Source organism: Tyto alba, unplaced genomic scaffold (assembly GCF_018691265.1).
Source record: "Tyto alba isolate M040663 unplaced genomic scaffold, T.alba_DEE_v4.0 Super-Scaffold_2, whole genome shotgun sequence".
Lineage (NCBI taxonomy): Eukaryota > Metazoa > Chordata > Aves > Strigiformes > Tytonidae > Tyto > Tyto alba.
This window is the reverse complement of record NW_024881282.1, coordinates 46,010,973-46,031,859: the sequence shown is the minus strand read 5'-3', so window position 1 is coordinate 46,031,859 and position 20,887 is coordinate 46,010,973. Positions and strand designations below refer to the sequence as shown.

The window sequence follows — 20,887 nt, the reverse complement described above, 5'->3', positions numbered from 1 at the left end:
GACACAGACATTTGTTTTCAGAATGAAGTCTATATCCTACCTAATTTTCAGCATTTTAGGCTAAGCTGCCAGAACACAGAGGCATGTGTTTATGTGCACACACAATCTCCCTTGAAGCAGCAGACTCTTATTTAGACATAGTTTTCCTGTGACACACATAAGATTGTGCATTCATTCCATTGTTGAGTATGAATAATTAAAGTTGCTCCAGTCTTTAACAGATTGTGGTTTGCAGTATCAGTAATCCAGGTTGGAGTGGAGAGCTCTCTTTTGAAGCTCTCACCTCTACAGTGCCTGATGCCATAATAAAGCATAAGCTTGCAATCAGTGGAGAGAGAGAAAGATATTTTATAAGAAAATTGATCCTAGGTGTTTCAGGCATTCAGCTCGGATGGAATAAATTGCTGACCAGATGTGCCTATGTCTCTCCACTGACTGCAGGGGTGACACAGCTAGCTTAGGGTAGGTACCTAATGTTATCTACCAAAAACAAAGTGAGATGAACTCCATCCTTAGCAACTCTGCCAAACAAGCTAATGCACAATAGAAAGCTAAGAGCTTTAAGGAAAGAAAAAGATGTAATCTTTCATAGCAAACTGTAGTACCTTGGTATTACATTAAAGAAAATAAAGAAAAATCTTATAGGATTTGATGGGCCAACATTTTGGCATTCGAACTTGGGATATGCACATGAGAAAGGTCATATCTCTCATTTGCGCTCTCCCCCTTCTGAGGAAGAAGAGGAGGCCAGGAGGCGATGGCAGCGTGTTAGATAGTGAAAGCAAGGGGAGACTCCATCTGAAGCCAAGAGTGGGGTATATGGCCTTAGCTCAGAAGAAAGGCTGTTAGAAGCTACCTGAGATGCCAAAATAGCCACTGAAGATCTGATCATTACACAGTGTCTTAGTAATGAATATTATCAGTTTTTCTTTTTTTGTAAGTGCGTGACACTATTGCTGTTCTGTGCTTAAAAAGAATATATTCTTTTATCATTAACTTTGATCCAGTGATAAAAACCAATACTCAATATTCTGAAATTTCCTTCTATGAATGTAATAATTCTCAAAATTCAAGTACTTATACGTGATGAGAAATGTCACTTTCTCATATGTGATTGTTCTAGAGTGTCTGAAGGGGATTAAGCTGTATCTCTGTTGCTTGAGTTGTTTTTATTTTTTTGTCATTATAATGATGTGCTTTGCCATTTTGGAAGTGGTGTTTAATGTTTTCCTATTATTTTTTTTTATATAAAATAAACAAATTAAAAAATTGCATAAGGTAGCAGAAAATTAAAGGCAACCTAACAGAGGGTGTGTTACAGACTGATCCGAGTGACTTGGCCTCAAGGAAGATTGCTTGGAGGGAGAAAAGTGTTGCCTGTAGAATCATGTAAAGCAAGCGTGTCATCCTGCATAGACCACTTGCAATATGTTCTTGTAAGTAAAGGTCATACACCTAGGAACAGTGAAAATTTGTTAGATTTAAAAGATAAAGCACTGTATCGTAGAAAGCAGTGACTTTAGAAGGATCTTTATATGTTAAAGTGGATAAACCTCTGAATACACAAGATCTTTGAATGAAAGGTAGCTGCTAATGTAGCTAAGCAGGCAATATGATTCATAGTTATTCAGTAGGGAAACAGAAAAGGAGCTAGTATTACTATCTGTGGATATGATGTTAGTAAAACCATTAATGCATTATGTTCAGTTCTTATGTCCATATTTCAGAAGACTAGTGAGAAAGTGACTGGGTTTTAGAGCAGATATGAATGACAGTGACTTGAGTTCTGGAAATCTTGGCTTAAAGACACTTACAGTTTAACTTGTGGTATGTAATTCATCTAAGATCAGTTAAGTGATAACTTGTATCAAGGCCAGGAAATACCTGCAGGACAAAGATGTCTCAGATGACTGTTTTGTGTAGCATAAAGAGATTGGAAGCTGAAGCTAGGTATATTCAGATGAGATATAAAACGCAGTTGTAATAGTGAAAGGATTAAACCATTGGAACAAATTCTTGAGAATATGGTGATTTTCTTTGGCACCTCTAGGTCAAACCTGGATATCTATTTTAACCAAAAGTTACAGAATTGAGGCAGGATTTAGTAGATGGCATCCTTTAGCCTGTGTTATATCGGAAGTCAGATTAGATGATCGTAAAGAATCTGTGGAAAAGTTTTCTCTTTCCCAGCCAGCCTTACACACGTTTCTCAGCTTTGTCTTTTCCTGGTACAAGTGAAACAACGACTAGGACTTTCAGTCTAAGAGCAATTTGTCCAAAGATGGTTTTTCTAACACATCTCTGGCTGACTACATGTAGCATTTGAACTTCCTTCACTTTTAACTTTTTCCAAGTGCTTTCACTAGTTTTTGATGGCTTTTTCTCTTTCCCACTAAAATATTTTTTTTCCTGCAAAATCCATACTGAAACCAACTACTTTTGTGACCCTTTTCAGCTCACTGAAGTAGTATTTCATGCAGACTGATGAATGCTTGAGATCCTCTACTCCACTCTTTCTTCTTTTCCACCCTTTTTCCTATGCTGTTGTTCCTAATGTCTGAAAAAGCTTCTAGATTCCAGATGGCTTTTGAACTTGTAATCAACTTTTTTTTTTTTTTATTTAAGAGTGATGTTTATGCACAACACTACATAAATGCTGAGTAATAATATAGCTGCCAGTCAAGATGATTTAGCTCCATTCACAGCCCAAAATCATTTTACAGGGGCTTATACTTGCTATGACTGGCTGTAATGAACAGCCTGTGAGTACCATTGTCTACCATAAAATAAGAGGATGTCTTTTCTGGAACTCTGCAAAGTAGCATCTCTAGTAGTTTTTGACTTTCATTTGTACTTTCAGAAATCTGCTTTTCTGTGTAAATTATCTTCTGAGTGCTGTGTCTATAATTGCTTTGTTCCATCAACAAGTAATCTTACCCCATCTTGATGAGTGGCATCCTGAAATGGTGTGACACATGGAGTCAGATTTTCTTGGGCTAAGCTAAAGGTGGGCTGTTCTGTGTAAGGTCAGCCACCATTGTATGAAAAATAAATGAACTGTGAAACAATGCTTTAAAACCAGATAATTATTATCGTTTAAAATTCTCTAGCAGAAAACAGTTATTGTGAAAGTACTTCAGAATTTTTTTGTGATGCTGCCAGGCTCACCTAATCTGTTTTAGTTTCTCCAATTTAGAATGAAAGTACCTTCTTATCTTTGTAAAATGTAAGCAGAGTGGGTATTTGTAAAATGAACCCATATAATTTACATCATTAATTTACGCAGTTTACCTAGTTTTCCTGATGCTGTTCTAAATGTATTCAACCTTGAAATGAGAAATGGGCCTGGATCTGTATTTCTGTAGTTTTACAGTCGGAATCTTAAATGTCACTGGAGTAAATGGAGAATAGTACCATTTGTACTGCTGGTTTTGTACTGGAGAAAAAATTGGCATGAGTGAGATCAGAATTCAGACCTGTACATCTTTTTTGAGGTTTGAAATCCAAAGGTAAACTTCTCTCAAGTTCATGTGTTTTGATTCAGCTTGGTGTAGGTTTTTGGCTTGAACCTTAACTTGAGTTTGAAACTGCATATGCTTTGCTAGTTAGATGGAATCAGTTGACTGTAGTTAGTTTGATCAAATATAGCTGGTAACACATTCATATTTTAGAAAAAGCTGGCAAGCTTGTCTTGAATTTGTATTTGTTGAAGTTCGTGACTGTCCTCTCCAGAAGGAAGAAGCCATGAAGAAGATGCTACCAGAGTTATGACCATATGAAAAATCAAAGCAAGAATAGTATAAGGGGGAGGGCTTATCTTTAAACTGATAGCAGATGCAAAGGCTCAACACTGGCTGGTTTGTGGCTTGGCATGCAGGATGAGAGGGAGAAAAGTTAACAGATAGCTAGGGAAATACAGTAAATATGTCCCAGAGGGAAACCAACCAAAGCAACTTCTTTGTATATTGTGGAAATGATGAAGGAACCTACCTCCTCCTGTCTTGGTCTTCTGTGGTCCTGTCACTTGTGAAAGGAAACAGGACCATCTCGGGGGCAGTCATGCTTACTTATACATACCTGGCATTTTGAGGTCAATCCTTTTATATATAACTCCAAAAGGCCTTGAGTGTCAACTTAGTGTTCGGACAAAGAGGCAAAAGTCTTTAAACATAGAATTTTTGTAGGTGTGTGTTATGTTTCCTAGGGAGAACAGACCCAAACCCACCATCTCAAAATGTTCTTTTTTTGTGGAAGGGTTGAGAAAAGGAAGAGGTGTTTGCTTTCATGTTGCTGTTCTTTTCTCTCTCATTTTCTCTTTTCTGGCTCCTTGCACATAATTATGATCTGGTTTTGCTCCCTTTGGAATTCATGGCAGCATTCCCATTGACAGCAGTGGGATGGAGGTGTTTTTGGCTCTGGACATTTTAATTCTGATGTCCTGGCAAAATTCCAATACATGTAATTACGTTCTGGCAAGCTGAATTCTACATTTATTAATTTTATTAACTATTTGTGTTTGCACAGCATCTAGAAATGATGCTAAGAACTTTACTATCATGGGAGAATTGTATGTACCCATTGCTTTGGAATTATTTTCCCTGAAAGATGGACACAGGGAAGATGGTGTTCACTTTTTGCTTAGTAGGTGGAATGGGGTCCTAACTGCAGGTAATCTTTTACAGAAAGCCAGGGAAGCACATTTTCAGATTGTGTCTGTATTGTGCTGTGATTTGCATTATGGAGATACCTGCAGTAGCCAGTAATTTAGCAGTCTGCTTTCCATAGACTCATGGAATGTGCACTGTCAATGTACTTGTCAATGCAATTTTCCTTTAAAAAAAAAATAAAACAAACCACCAAACACACCCCACGCACCCACCCTGCAAAAAAAAGTCACAAACAAAACCAAATGGTGGGAGCAGGGATAATGTTTTTGGTGATATGTTACATATTTCTGTGGTTAGATTTTTAAACAATTACAGTTACAGAAAGGAAAATGCTTTCCTGATTTCAGTAATAAAATTTTCTATTTAATGACTATCTGCAAAGTATTGAATAGAGCTGTGGAGGAATTACTATGGGTTTTGTTAATATGAATTGTCCTTTCTCTCCCATCACAAGGATGCTTCAGATCTAAACTAATACAAAGTGCAAAATTTGCAATGACTGAGGCTGTCATGAATTGTTATGATGTTAGCAACAAGGCAACAATCATAGTAACTACCATTCTCTAGTGGTTTTTCTTGAATCTAAACAAGAAAATTTTCTTTTAAACTCATACATACACAAACACTGGGATCACTATATTTTTTCTATTTTTTTTTTTTCAAGAGAGATACTGTATATGTCCTGTTTGTGTATCACAAGGATGCTTACAAAGCTTGAAAGGCTTAAATAGGCCAGTGAATTCCCTCCCGATGGGCAGAAGCCAAACAACCCTCCCAAAGCCTGGGTGACTGCCTGGAAAGAGTCTTGGCATTTCTGGCCTTACCTTAACCATACTTTCAGGGAATCTGATTTATAGGATGTGCTGAACCAGAACCCTCAGAGAAAGTTCTAATATTTATAGTAGTATGTTCTGTTATGCTAATTGAGCTGAATTATGCTGAAAAAACTTGGGATTGTAAAAATCATGGATTTGAATCATTATTAGATGTTATGGTCTTTTCAGTGTAGCTCATACAATTTATACCATATTTAAGTAAAAAAAAAAGTGAAAAAAGTGCGTGTGCATATATATATATATATGCCTATTATTTTTGTAAATGTAATGTTAGAAATGTACATGTCACTGCAGCCCTGTTCTTGTGACCTGATCATAGGAGACTTATAATGATACCAGTGCTGCTACACTGCAGAGAGCTGTTTCACAGCTAGAGATTTTGCCTCCTGGTGTCACAGGGACACTGTCAGAGTGGAAAATAAAATACCCCTGGCTAGAGATTTGCTGGTTAGGAATACAGGCATATGATGGTAAAATCTGTATGAGGTATTTATAATTTTATCTGTATAAATATGTTTGCTTGCATGATCATTCTCTCTCTGTTACTAGGGTTAATCTTGATAAAACTTGTATTGATATGCCTGAGTATGTATCTCTTTGTTCAAGTAAGTTGTGTTTAACCCTATCAGAGCTTTGGAGGGAAAAAACACCATTTCTTTGTCAGCTTACTTCCGCTCTTCTTCCAGCAGTTATGTATGTGAAGTGTCCCATATTTTGTGATGTCCATATCCTTGGCTGAAGAATGGATATATAATATACATTAAAAACTCAACTAATAAAGCAATCCAGAATTTTGCAGCTTCACTTCTTAAAAAGAATAAAAAGTCCAGTTATTTTAGAAAGTTCTAAAAGTGACTTTAAACAATATAATTTCAAAGAACTCCTTCAGTAATGAAAATAATATTAAGCACAGTTTAAATAATAAAGAAAAGCATCTTTATTCATATTCTCATGAGTGAATGTGAGTTACATCATTCTACAGAAACTGAAGCTCTGTGTGTCTGATAATTCCTAAGTCTATGCATGCGTGCCTGTGTATGTGTGTTAGAGAAAGAGATACCTATAATAATGAAGTTGTCTGTAACAGCATATATGCACACATTTCTGACACATACTTAATCCATGGAAATGTTGAAAGCGGAAAGCTGATGACATATTTATAGTATGGTATATAATGTTTATTAAACCAAATGTTATTTTACTGAATGACAGTTCAGAGCTATATGCGTGTGATCACAACAAATACATGGTCTTTTTGGTCTGTTATCTGCGTATTATTATGCTGAACTGTTTTCTGACTGTAATGCCAGTGGTTATCTATCTGAATATAAAGTGTGAATGGAGAGCAATAGTTGTACTTGTTATACCTGTGTTTCTTACTACTTCCCTCTGCTCTTTTTAATTTAAGGTTGCCTTTGCCTCCTGGAGCATTCTCAGGTCTTTGGGAAAATCAGGAAACATTCCAGAAGTTATATTTCCAAAAATTTCCAGTAAGAATTACAAAATTATTTATATAACCTTTTGGTAATCCTGCACAACTGAATGATAGTAGATTTAAACTGGATAACATACAAAATTATCATATCTTATTTGAATGGAAGATCTTTGATATACGTGTTACACAATTTAAACATTTCAATGTAAAACTTATTCATCCATACTTTAAGCTTTTTGACACACTCCTCTTTTTTTTTTTTTTTTTTTTTTTTAAACATCTGAAAGAGAAGTAAGCCTCAAGCTTCTGAACCTGGAAGTTGTGTTATGTCATTTGATCTAATAAAATATACAAGCCTCACAATCTGAGACTAGCATAGCTTCAAATATACCGTTGCTGTTGACGTGCAGTCATTATAACTTAGTATCAGTCCAAAATACACACTTGTCTGCTGAGCAGCTAAATACATTGGAGGCTCCTGACTGCATTAGATACATTTCCTTGTCAGATGAATTATCCAAGGACTGGCTTCCTCCTGTCCTTACAGAAATAGATTGGTCATATGTGAATGTCCAAGATGGAAGGTTTGGTTCAATAAAAGTAAATGAGTGAATTGATCAGGCAGATTATTTTTTTGTGTGTGCACTTGAATCCTAATGATGATGTATGTTTGGAACCAGCTAACAGGAAAATCTCTAGGAACAATTTGACAAGTGTCATTATATTGTAACAATTCCATCCTTCTTGTGTAGAATTCAGGTAACAACACCCTTCTCCCAGCTGTCAGGGATCAAAGGAAGCAGAGTTGGAGAAAAATCAGGTTTATGTATTGTTTTCTGTTCTGTCTTAATAAAGAGTACAAAACCTTTCTAGAAAGGGAGCTGCGTGGTATATTATGACATAAGAATGGTGAAAAGTATTACAGAATTAAATCTTTCAGGTGCCAAAAATGTATTTCATTTGAAATAATCAGTTTTGTTTGTTGGTTTCATGGGAAATTAATGGATGTTCCTAATACTATTTCCGAGTTCATTTTTTGTGTGTTGTGTTTAGGGATATTATGATACTATGGATGCAGGTTATATGGATGAAGATGGCTATTTATATGTCCTGTCTCGAGCTGATGATGTGATCAATGTTGCCGGACACAGAATTTCAGCAGGAGCGATTGAAGAGGTTAGCAATGCCTGACAGTAAAATAGAAGAGTGAAAGATAAATAAAGCAAGCTGAGACTGAAGATCTCACAAAATATCTCATTTTTTTTTCTGCCTTGATTGCATTTCCATTGACACTTTTAATCAGAAGATTAAATGTTTCAGGTCCTTCCTATTAAAGTGCTTTCCAAGACTGTAATAAATTATAGTCAACAATAAAAAGTTTGTACCATGGGACTGATAAGACAGGCATGATTTGACATTTGAAGGTGGAGTTAAGGGTCAGTATGGTAGCATGGGAAGCATTCCTGTAAGATGTGATAACATATTTATTTGGGAATATGTTAAAGTAATGTAGGATCAGTGTGCCAGGTAGTTTCACCAGCTAATGTAGATACTTAGGAGTAGAAACTTTTATTCCTAAAATGCAGTTTTAAGTTGTGTTTTTTAAAGTGCTTCATGTTGGCTGAATTCTTTTCACATAGACTCACATTCAGTGCTTTTTCTTGATTTGAACTTCAGTTTCTTGATTTGAACTCAGTCAGTTTCTTTAGAGTTGTTTTGTCTCTTATTGTATGAGCAGTGCTAATGAACAATGAAAACTTCTCTAAAAAACCCCTGCTGTTAAATTGAAAGTCATTAATGTAATACCCATGTGACTCAGAAAGTTGAAAATAGTGCAGTTCATAATCGCATCTGAATTTCATACCACCGTTCACTCACCCCTCTAGAACCACTGTGATTGATTTCCAGTTACAAATTTCCCTGATGACATATCAATTGCCCATTCAGGGAGTATGGGAAAAGGTGTACTGGGTATGTACAAGGGAAAAGTACACTCTTAAGAACTCTGAATTTAACAGTTCACTGAATCACAAACCAATCTGTTAGTAATTTTTTGTGTTACAATGTCTATTAGTCTGGTGACTATTTTTTTAAAAGGCTAGAAAACTTAAAAGAGACTAGAAGAAATTCTGATTATACAGAATTGAAAAAATTCAGATAAGCATAGGCAGTCTTTTGAGGATCGGTCAGCGAGGGAGCTGAACCAGCTGCTTCCCTGACTCAGGTCTATAGAGACAGAAAGGTGGCTTTCACTCTGCTTAAACCTTTTTCCCTTTGAAGTCAGTTTTTTATGTTGCTCTGCTAAAGCACAGCAGGGACTCTCATCTTCACCCCTTACTGCTCTACTGCTCTGGGTCTGAGCTGGGCATTGTTTCTTCGCTTCAGGCTGAATCTGAAGCTAGTATAACAAATGATGAATTGAATCACCTCCTCAGCTGTATTACCTTTGTATCCATCGTCTAGAGCTCAGTGTCTCTGGTTTTCTCCCTTCTAGTTAGGTCTTTCGCCTCGAAATAAAAACTGTTTCATCACAATGAAATTCTAGAAACTTTTCTATTCATCTTTTGAACAAAGCTGAAAAACAAGTGTTGTTAATGCATGCACAGCAAATTGCTAGTTAAATGGGAAAGGATTAACAAGACTACAATTAGCTCTTCAGTAAGATCAATAAATACAGAATTAGAGGTTCACTGAGTCGCCATCTAATTAAGTGACAGTCACTGTGTTGAGCAAGTATATTATCTTCATTTACATTACAGTTACATTACAAGCTTAACAAGTTTGGCCTTGGTGCTTTGACTAAGAATTTCAGCTTTATTATGTTCCAATCAATTAGTTTCTTTGTCTAAGGTATCTGTTAGTATCATTGGAGCTCCATATTTACTGCAGTGCAGTAGGTGTTGCTGTTTACCTTGCCGATCAGTGAATGTTAGCCATTATGGTAGCCCCATCTTGTGTTGATCCATCCATATCTTTTGTCTGTACATCTATGGTGTCCCTGCTTGCCTTGACTCTTTCTGAAAAAGCCCAGATCAAATCTTACCTAGCTGAGACAACAGACTTGAAATCAAAGAATTTAGCATGAGAAATGCTTTTTCTGATATTGGAGTTTCTGTCTGCTGAGATTTTTTTCTTACTTTTAAACAATGTTTAAATGTCTAGTGCTGATTCTGTTCTTCTTTTCAGCTGTTTTACAAAGTTTGATAATTTTAAAATTAGTATTTACACTTTCAGTCATTTGAAATTAGCTGTCCCAAACTCAAGGGCATGTTGATCGGATTGTGGATAGATTGAAGAAAAATATTGCAGTGACAGCCATATTCCATCTTAACATAAGACTTTCATGAAGGAGTGACAGACTGGAATGACACAAACAAGCTACTACAAAACAAGCTGGCAACACTTAAATTTCTACCATAGGAGTCTTGTTGATGCCTGATAGGTAATTATGGTATTGATGTTTAATGTCAGATTACTGCAGACCTTTGTCCTGTATTTCTGTGGGAAACAACAGTTACTTTGGTAGTAGACTTTACTAGTCTACTTTTCCAATTCATTGCCTTTTCTTCTTTCTCTTTTTTTTTTTTTTTTTTTTTTTTTGTTTTTTTTTTTTTTTCTTTGTTTCTTTGTTTTTTATATATGACAATCAAGTTGCTGTGGTCAGGGTCAAGAACTCAGAGCAGGAAAGAATGTGTATTTATAGCAGGAAATGGAATGCATTGTTGATGCTCTGAACTAGAACTGATCGAAGTGCATAAGTGTATGTGGTGCATTGAAATACCATAGAGATTTGGAGTTGCGAAAGATTCATTCCTGTATAATTTGTGAGATTGGATAGAATGACTTCTGGACAGAGTAGGTTGCATCTAAAATAAAATGTCCTTGTGTATATTTAGCTTCAGCATTTTTGTAGCAGGCTCCTCTGCCCTTCTAGTTCTGGGATGAGCCCAGCCAGAACTAACTCCAGTCTGTTACACTTTCTGTTCTATATATGGCTTGTGCACATCCCATTTAATTCCCATGAAAAATACACAGTTTCAAAAGCTGTGTGTAAATGGTCATGCTTTTGTACTTTGATAGAGCATGCCTTTGCTATTAAACTAAGTGTTTCCCATTTGCTTTTTTGTAGCATGGGACATTTCTAGGATCATAGTTTGTGAAATAAGTATAGCTTTTGTCAAACAAAGTTTGCAAGAAACACCTTATGCAGATTTATTTTGTTAAGAACTACTTGATGTGTGTTGTAGTGATCGTGGCACAGACAGCCAGTTTCTCCTTTCTGTTTTGGCTACAAATCTTAAGAATGGTGAAATCTGTTTTGAGGATGGGTTATGGGAGACCCTCTGAATTGTTCCATCCACCATCAGTTTCGCAACCAGGTCACACAAGGGCCTCCCTTTCATTAATTGGAACAGCAATGCTTCAGCTTTACGTTCCTTCAGGTGTTTTTTCTCCTGTCTTCTCTGTACCTTATCTGTCTTATTCTTCATGCTCAAACCATTGTATGAGTAGCCAATGCAAATGTGGTGTTCCTACTTCATAAAAAAGCCTTTATTCTTAAAACTTCTTTTAGTTATTCTTTCCTTCAGTTGTCCCCCTGCCTTCGATTTTGACAACACAGTGTAAAGATCTGTTATTAGCAAATGTAACAGTCCTTGTATGCACAGATAAATTATTATGCACAGTCACATTATGTGGCTTCTGTGTGGCCTTTGAGTAGGGTCACGTTAGGTCCTCTTTATGGTTGAGTACAGAGGACATGTTGAAAGCACTGCTGACAGCAAGATGCCCCAAGGGACACTGGTATCTACATGAAAAGAGCCAGTTGCTTTGGAAGAGGTTTCACAACTGCTGGTATCTCAAATCCAGCTTTGTCCCAGACTTAGTGACGCACGTTTCAGTATGTATTGAGACATCTTGGTGACTTCCTTCCAGGAAGTGAGAACTTCAGCTGGCTACCTGTAAGGAAAAGAGAATCTCTCACTTTTTTTCCTCTTGAGATACTAGTGCTGCTGTCCATCACTTGTATAATTGTGTAAACATATAGGAGGCAGGAGGGAACTCTGGTTTAATTCTCTGTCTTGTCTAAGGAGCAGAGACCTAATGTTTCCAAGAAAGTGAGCTGAACTAGGCTGGCTGCAAGCTGAGGTTGGGCCTGTGAGGTTGGGCTTTGATCGAAGCTATGCCTTTGTGCAGCAAAGAGTGAAAGAGATAGGAGTCAGAGAGCATGAACCAATGTGACTTTATAGCTTTGTAGTAGGAGCGCTTCTGTGGTTTTGTTCCTTATTCCACACACTTAACTCCATGTTATTTGTAATGTTAGACTAATGTTATTTGTTCCAGCAAAGATCTCACTAACAAAAACAAACACGTGATACTCTCCCAAAGCTGTAAGGAAATCACCTTTTCTTTGTTCTGTATTTGTATCTTGTGCTGCCACAGGCTTTATTTCTTATATTTGTTTGAAAACTACACGTAATTGTGTGTGAAAGTATACACACATGTGCATCTGTAACGTGTAATTGGAATCCTGTGGTGTACTGTCTAAACACTTTTTGCTGTCAAAATGGAAAGTGTATTTTTTACATCCATCCCTATGGATTTTTTTTCAGTTATATTCAATTAGTTCAGTTTTATTTTGTTTTCTGTCCCTCAGTGTGTTCTCTTCCATCATGCTGTGGCAGACTGTGCTGTTGTGGGCCAGGAGGATCCTTTAAAAGGACATGTTCCATTTGCGCTGTGTGTACTGAGAGAAGGTGAGAGCTCGCTGATGCTGATGTTACTAAGACTTGCAAAAGTCCCAGAAAAGGTAAAGGATATGAAGTTCTTCACTAGGTATAAAGACAGAAGAGGAGAAGATATTGGAAGAGATTGTTGAACGAGTTCGAACTAACATTGGTCCAGTAGCAGCTTTCCAGAAGGGGGTATTTGTGAAACAGCTACCAAAAACACGCTCTGGCAAGATACCACGTTCAGCTCTTTCTGCACTTGTCAGTGGAAAACCATATAAGGTAAGTTGGAGATGTATGCTTTAATGAATTAGACACATGTACACATCCAAAGACACAGCGTCATGGTTTCAATTCTCTGGACCATTCTGCAACTGGTCTGTGACTTCAGGTAGTACATTATATTTTATTTCTACTGTAGCATATTCAGAAGATTTTCATGTTCCAGAGCTTTCCAGATGCTTTCTTCTCAATTGCTTTTGAGGGCAAGATTTAGAAGATTCTCTGAATTAAATTCTATTTTACTGTTAAAGAACTGCAATCTACTATCACATGCTTCTGTATATTCTTCCTTTTCAGATAACACCAACCATTGAAGATGCTAGCGTGTTTAAACACATTGAAGAAGTGCTAAAGAAAAAGTCAATGGAGTAATACGTTGATAACAAACATGTCAGTTACTGAAGTATACAAAGGGACTTTCTGTCAGGAAATACTAAATTTTAAAAACTGTTCATGATTTGGGACTAAATTTTTTTACTTCAGAAATGTTACTGTGTTCTTTACCATATTATCACAGCCAACGAAGCATACTAAAGTCTCTGCATGTTGCCATTATATGCTGGATATTAAGTTTGCTAAGAATTGCAAATAGAATTCATACTTTTCTGTGGCCTTAAAGGGAAGGAGTCACTGGTTTATCTCTCTCATGTGATGTCATGTAACCTTACATGTCAATCCATTATTATATAATGTGAATAGTAACTTGAGTTTGGCTAAAACAGTTTACAAAAGGTAAGTCATGAACTGATTATGTTAATAAATAGGAATTCTAGTGTGAAAATTATTGCAGACATTACTTGTCCTCACTTGTAAATTGTGAGCCTTAATGTCTTTTAAATTTTTATAAATTTTTAAATTAGTTTTCTTGATTCCACTGATTTTTTTCCTAAGTCTTTCTGCTATAAATCAGATTTCTGTAATTTTTTTACTCAAATTTCTTGAAATATCTTTTTTGTACAATGATAGATGTTTTCTAGCTTTCAGACCTGTGAAAATCTTGATTTGTCCATAGTAATATTCAGTAAAAACCATGTATTTTTAATAAAGGCAGGCATTTACCCTTTGCTTTTTCTGATAATTTCCTTGTTGTAGTTTGTATCACTTATGATAAGAATAACCAGAATGTGCTTTTGCTCACATAATTAGACATTTCAGGCTCACTGAGATATATATAACCAAGAAATTTAGAAAATACTAGGCAGATCATTCTTGACTTTATAGGTCATTTCAAAATACTTGCAGGGTTCTCAGCAAACCAGGGGATGGAGGATACATTCTCTACATGCACTACTTCTCAGGCTGCAGGTTTTTAGTTGAACAGTAAATGTAAAAATCCTTTATAAAATCTATGTTCACAGAAAAGTTTAAAAGCAGAGAAGTTACTCAAACTCAGCAGTGTTTTCCAGAGGAAGAAACAGTAAGCAATATGCAAATTCAGATAATGTTGGTATAAAAGAGAGGTTCTGTACTTAGGCTAAGCTAAGGTAGAAGTCCAGACCTATTTTGCTATGGCAGTGTGTCCTCAAAAGAGTCCAGAAATACCGTTATCTCCTGTTGGGTAGAGGTAAGGATGATAGCCCTGTTAAGTGATAAAATAAACCAGCAGACCGATGTAGGAGCTAAAAGGTGATAGATGGGTGCTGATTAACATGTTGCCTTATGCCTGTGACATTTGTTGTAGAGTCAGTGAGCTCTAGCAGTTACACAGGAAATAAATAAAATGGCCATGGTTTTTTTTTTTTCACTAGGGACTACATGCAGCTGAGCCAACCCTGTTGAACCAAGTCATGCAGTCATATAATAAAACAGCCTAGTTTGTGTCTGTGCTGTACTTGTTTTTATGCCAAATAATTGCACAAGGTAGTCACCCTGCTCAGCCATTTGATTTAGCTGAAAATCACAATCTGAACAGGGAGTACAAGCATTTAAAAACTTAAGTGAAGGCTAATGATGCTTTATGGTAGATATGCTAACTATACAGGCTAGTGACTTGTAGGTGAGAGTAATTTTGCTCCTAAGAATTGTTGTGATAACTTTCTTGAAATACTTTTTAGGTAAGTTGCAGTTGAAGATATTATTTTCTTCTGGATGGATTATTCAAGTGCCGAGGCTTTAGTAGGAGGCCCATGCCAAAGAGTGGAGTGCCTTGCAGAGACTGCCGAGTGTTTTTCAGTTTCACAATACTACAATTTAGCAACCTGTGCTGAACAGCTGCAGGGCAAGAGAGAGATCTTTGGAGTTGGCCCTGATGTTTCTTTTTTTTTAATCATTGAGAAACTACAAGGGTCTTACACAGAGAAACTGGCACATTCAAGAGGTGCATGGCCATTACTTTTTGTGCAATGAAAGCTGAGATCTTGTCTATGTTTGCTGTAGTTACTTAACCTGGCTGCAGCCATCATTTTGTAATTGCAGAAACAGGGGAGGGGAACTAATTAGTGGGAGCACAAGCCCTCTGCTAAAGATACTGCAATAGGATGTAGGAGAAGATAATTAATTTCCTAGATTTTGTATAGTTTTCCTAACATCTCATGTTCCTACACCAGTTTCGCCATTTGTAAGGAAAGGTATCCTGTTTTCTAGTTTGGGGCTCTTTTTAAGGAAGAGAGAATTCATATCAGACTTCTTTTTTTTGGAAAAAAAAACCCAAAGCAAAACAAAAAAACCCAACAACAAAAAACCAACCAACCAAACAAACAAACAAAAAAAAAACCCCAAAAACCCAAACAACCAAAACAGCATTAGTAATGGCTATATGTAGGCACTTACCTTTCTGAGGGGCTATTTGCTCATATTAATATTGAAAATAAACAATTATCTGTTCTGTGAACTGTTTGTGAAGAGTTTGAATAGTTAGCATTCTTGAAGTGTCTCCATGACAAAAATATTTGTAATAACTTACTTCTGCTTTCTGAGGAAGCCTGAGCTTCTTTAAAATTTCATTTTCTTGCTTTTTTTATTTTTTTTTCTTCTGTTTTGGTTGGAATCATTTAAAAGCAAGACTGGGATAAAGGAGAGGGGCAGAGTGGTCAGGTATGCTCACTTTGCTACTGCCCTGGTAATGTGGAAGATTCTAGAAGTGCCAAATATCTTATTCATCAGTATTCAGAAAACCCAGACAAAGCAAGCCACCTTATTGCAACAGTACAGTATGGAAAAATAGTTGTTTCACAGGCATTTGTTTTGTTTTCCAGAAGATCCTTTTGCTGAGGAACTGTGACTGCAGAATGCTTTCACTACAGCTTTAGCTTTGTGCCAAGCTAGAGAAAGGGGGAAGTATCCTTGTGCACCACTCTGGTACTGCCCAGCAACCTGGTTGTACCATCAAGAACAAACCCATTTAACGAGTGGTAGGAGAGCACTGATTTTCTTGATTTTGTTTTTAGAGAGAAGCAGCATGTGGGTAGATTTGAATGGTCAGGGAGTTACTGAAACCTGGCTGGAAGAGGTTGATGTAGTAATTATTCCCAGTGTACTGAAAGAGTTGGAGCCAAGTAGACAATGTTTAGCATAGCCACAGTTTCTAGATGTTGAGAGTAGAGCTTCAGCTCATATGGGGGAGACAAGAAATTTTATGTGTTAGCCTTAGGTCAAAGCTGAAATCACAATACTACTCTTTTAAAAATATATTTTTAATTCTGGTTTGTTTTCTTCCACTGTGAAAGAAATAATTTGAGGTGCTGTATTCCTAGGGCAGGCTATATGCAGCTTCGGTCGCAAGATCTCACTCACTCGTTTCCCCAACACACTTTATTCCCCTCTGCCCCCCCTGAATTTGAACATGGGCTGTGACAATGTGGGCTGCAAAAGAGAGTTTGTAAAATGGGAGCTGGCATTTACGAGAAGTGTGTTCAAATGATACTGCACCCACTGAAAATGGTGTTTGCATTGCTTTACTTCGTGACATTCTGGACTAAAATAATCCAAAAGGAGGTTGAGGGAGGAGAAGAAGGAACACCAGCAAAGATGTCAGTTAAGCCTGCGGAACGGCACGTAAAAGAGCCGTGTCTTTATACAGTCGTGTGCAAACCCAAGCCATTATATCGCACCCATCTGCAAGTTCAGTGCTCCCTCTCGTGGCAGATTCTGACCAGTAAAGCCATTAAAACTCATACCTGTTCGTGGCAAAATGCGTTTATGCTTAGCTAGGAGAAGTGTCTGGCATCCAAACTATTTTAATGCTACTACGTACCAAGCTTAATAGACTTATAAACACAAATAGCACTGAATTCTTTTTTATTGACATTGGGGGAGAAAAAATCTTTCACCATCTGATTGACTGAATTTTGCCAAATGAAAATAGACAAAACAAATGTTTATGTACGTGCAAACATTGCAGATCAAACTGCTAAAAGAAATAACTAAAAGACAGGTCTTGAGCTAAGATCAAGCAGCAGAAAAATAGCAAATAGGTAAATGACTATTAAGTAGGTCTTACTTTGAAACTTCCCATTTAAACAGAGAATAAACAACAATAACACCACCAAATAAAGCCACAGCAGGTAATAGTTGCTCTTCTAAACTTTTGTACACTATATATTAATCACTCTGTCTTTCAGTTATTTCCTCTGATAAAACTGACTTCTGTGAAGTCTCAGCAAGGCCATCTTGGCTAAAAGCATAACGTTAGACAGAAGCCTGTCTAATGCCCTGTTATAATGAAGAAATGGTGGGGTTTGGCTTCTCTTTTCTTTCTTTTGCTTTGCTGAATATATCGAAACAAGAATCTGATTCTATGCAAATACTAGATTTAGTTTTCCAATGCTGGCTGGTGTCTGAAGATCCTGGAACAAAAAGGTGGCTCTTGGTAAAGCAAGATTCTTCTTGGTCCGCAGGTAACATAGAAGAAAGTTTTTGTTTCTTTTGTATAAATCATGTTTTATTAAATTACTTTTTTTGTTGTTTTGTAAACAATCCTTCTGGGTTTATTTCTTTGTATTTAAGAGGTGAGCCATCATGGTGCTTCTCTATAGATATCTAACGTTTCCGTTTTGTCTTTAGAGGTCCATTTTGGCTTCAGTTCCAGGTTATGTCATTCTATTATACATCATCAGAGGCAGATGTTCAGCTTTAAATATTGACAGATTTTCTCAGTAGGAACATGTTGAAGCTTCTAAGTCTGCTAAACATATTCATTTGACTGTTACAATCCAAAAACTGTAAAAATGGTGGAATGGAAAGATACAAACAGTATTATTGACACTGTATTGTCAAATGTTTGCACTGAGACCCCATGTACCATAGATTTTATTTTTAAAAAATCATATTTATATCCATTTACATAAGACTTACACATTTTAAAAGAAATACATACACAGTAAATACGTAAATGTCTAGTATTTTACAATAAAACGGATGGAACAATGTAAAAATGAGTGGCTTCATTTGATAAAAGCTTTGGATGTGCACTACTGCCAAATTTCTGATGACAGAGATGCTGAGAGGAAAGGGGGAGTTTGGGGTTATTTTTGTGTGTAGTAATTTAGGTATTTTTTTCTTCTTGTTTTATACTAACCAATACATGAAAGGAACATCATATCTGTTTGTCTGATAAACCTTATGTGTTCTCTTCCCTATTACCCTGTTCTTGCAGAGAGTTTTAATGCTCTTTTTCCTAAGTAGTGGTAGTGCACTTCAGGTAAAGTAGAAGAAAGAGATGACATCTAAAGGAAAAAATAAACATTAATTAGCGAGATTCTTTGAATCTAATTAGACCTAAAATGCAATGACACCAGGAAATATTATAGCACTAAGTAAACTATCCTGTGTTTTATTAAAACATGGATTTTGAAGGAGACATGCATCCATTGTTTAATTTTAGATCTGCAACATAAATCTATTAATAATGCATTTTATTCTTTTACTAATGTATACTGACTTTTGTCCTAGATCAAAACAGACTCCTGCTTATGTTCATTTTACAGTTTTCTTGTTTTGATTCAGCACTGGGGTCAGTTTCCTGCATCTGGAGACCTTTGCCTGTTTGGCACAAGGCTGAACACACATTTTAAGTGTATAGGCCTTGTTGATGTACTTTGTGATTCTCCTTGTTCACTGCAGCTTGACAGCATTTACCTTTTTCACCCTGACGATTTCCTTGCTGTGATTCTAGATTATCATTCACATCTGTTTTGGAACTTTTCTCCATCTGTCTTTACAAATCTCTCTTTGGAATCCTTCATTGATGAAGTACATCATTGATTTTGCCAAATCCCCTTTGACATTTCATTAGAATTAAAGTGAAACTAGTATGTTCTATTGCCCCAGCCTGTGGCAGTGAAACTGTCCTGGCTGAGCCTTCAGACTTGGTGATGACAAGTATTTCATAAGAGAAGAGTGCTGGGAAAGCTTAGACATACAGCGACCACAGCAGAAAGCTAGACCTGTCCCATGTGCTCTGTGGAAAACTTATTTGCAAGATTAAATGGCCAGACACGCAGTCTTAAATGTTCTTAAATTTCTAATCTGGAGAGTGCACTCAAACTGAGAACAGAGTATGCTCATGTAACTGTTCTGAGAATGTCAGTTCATGGTTTCTGGCAGCTTGTCGTGGTGGTTTCAACAAATCTTTTTAAAAATACCTGAAATGCAATGTGAAGGCATGTGAATTGAACCCAGCTGTTGTGAAGAAACACCGTAAGGTTGTACCCAATTGGTAGTGTTGGCATAAACTATTTTGAAATATGAGGCTTTGACATTCTCTGTGAGTAGCAGAATGCAAGAATCTGCAGCCTGTTGTGATCACAGGCCATCTCATTTGTTCCATGTGCAACTAATTTGCAGTTCTCTTTTTCAGTCTGCTCTTCATATGTATATTCCCCCTTACTATAGTAAAAATTCTCTTTTTTTGCTATTGTGTGATAGCTCATCCAGCTATTCATCCCTTCTGCTTCTTAGTTAGAAACAGTCCCTGATCCTATGCATGCAGATAATTTAGTCACTAGAATAACAGAGCTACTGATGTATTCTAGGCAAGGCAGTACAAGCCTGGGTCTCAGTCTGATCTGGATCTGGAAAATTTCAGGAGGCATGTTGTAATGAATAATCTTCCCTTTTGTCCAAGTATCAGTCAGTTCCTTCCATGAAGCAGCTGCTACTCAGGAACTGTGATCACAAAATTCTGGAAACTCTTCCACTGCCCTTCAACCAACTTCACATCCCCCATACGAGCAGTTTGTGTTTATGCATTCATCCTTGAGATTCAGGTAATTTGTTTAAGTGTTCAAATTTGATATAATATGAAGGAATTATTTTTCTCTGCATATTTTTTATATAATTTACTGAATTGCAGAATTATTTTAACTTGCTCTTTGGTTTCTAACCTGCTTGAAATTTTGAAGTTGCACTTATGAACAGTGTATATACTGAAGTTCTAGTTCACACCATCCTGTTGCTTCTCTAAAAAAAGTATATGATAATTGAAAAGAATTAGTAGCATATTAGTGTCAGTCATCCTCATATATTAGCCTTTACAATTTAGATGTAAATTTTATATTCTTATAGAGCTCTCAAGCATTTAAGATTAGAATGTAATTGGCAGAATAGTGGACAAGCAGCAAGTACCGATGTGCTACATATCACTGATACTTGAAACACTACTAAAACTCATATAGAAATAGAAATTAACTTGTATAGCTTGTATAACTTTGTATAAACATCTTTTTGCTCAAAATACAGAACTCCCGTATACATATAGTGCCAGCAAAGTTTGCTACTTTACTTCTGTTTGTAGATTGCTACTTTTTAGACAATTTTCGAATACAGTGGGAATAAGCAGTTTGCATAACCTTAAATTATTTTTTGTTAACATACCATTTTTCAATTTCTGCCCTTGTTGCACTCTTCAAACCTATTGCAAAATATCACCTCCTGTGCCTGGCCCATTACTGTTGGCTTAATAGATAGCTTAGAGTTTGAAATTAATTTCTTGGTCATACT

The 20,887-nt window shown here is 36.5% G+C and overlaps 2 protein-coding genes across 23 annotated transcripts in view; one reads left to right on the top strand and one right to left on the bottom strand.

Moving 5' to 3' along the window:
• Window positions 1–14,027, top strand: part of ACSS3 (acyl-CoA synthetase short chain family member 3) — a 95,279-nt gene extending 81,252 nt beyond the window's left edge. For all 3 annotated transcript variants that reach the window (XM_032999733.2, XM_042793428.1, XM_032999735.2), the window contains 5 exons: window positions 6,912–6,993; window positions 7,992–8,114; window positions 12,595–12,694; window positions 12,774–12,949; window positions 13,247–14,027. In XM_032999733.2, coding sequence (XP_032855624.2) covers window positions 6,912–6,993; window positions 7,992–8,114; window positions 12,595–12,694; window positions 12,774–12,949; window positions 13,247–13,321 — 556 coding nt within the window. In that variant the 3' untranslated portion in view covers window positions 13,322–14,027. The remainder of the gene's footprint in view (window positions 1–6,911; window positions 6,994–7,991; window positions 8,115–12,594; window positions 12,695–12,773; window positions 12,950–13,246) is intronic.
• Window positions 14,028–17,168: 3,141 nt separating this feature from the next.
• PPFIA2 (PTPRF interacting protein alpha 2) overlaps window positions 17,169–20,887 on the bottom strand; it is a 349,964-nt gene continuing 346,245 nt past the window's right edge. For all 20 annotated transcript variants that reach the window (XM_032999748.2, XM_032999750.2, XM_042792153.1 and 17 more), the window contains one exon: window positions 17,169–18,612. In XM_032999748.2, the coding sequence (XP_032855639.1) occupies window positions 18,584–18,612 (29 nt within the window). In that variant the 3' untranslated portion in view covers window positions 17,169–18,583. The remainder of the gene's footprint in view (window positions 18,613–20,887) is intronic.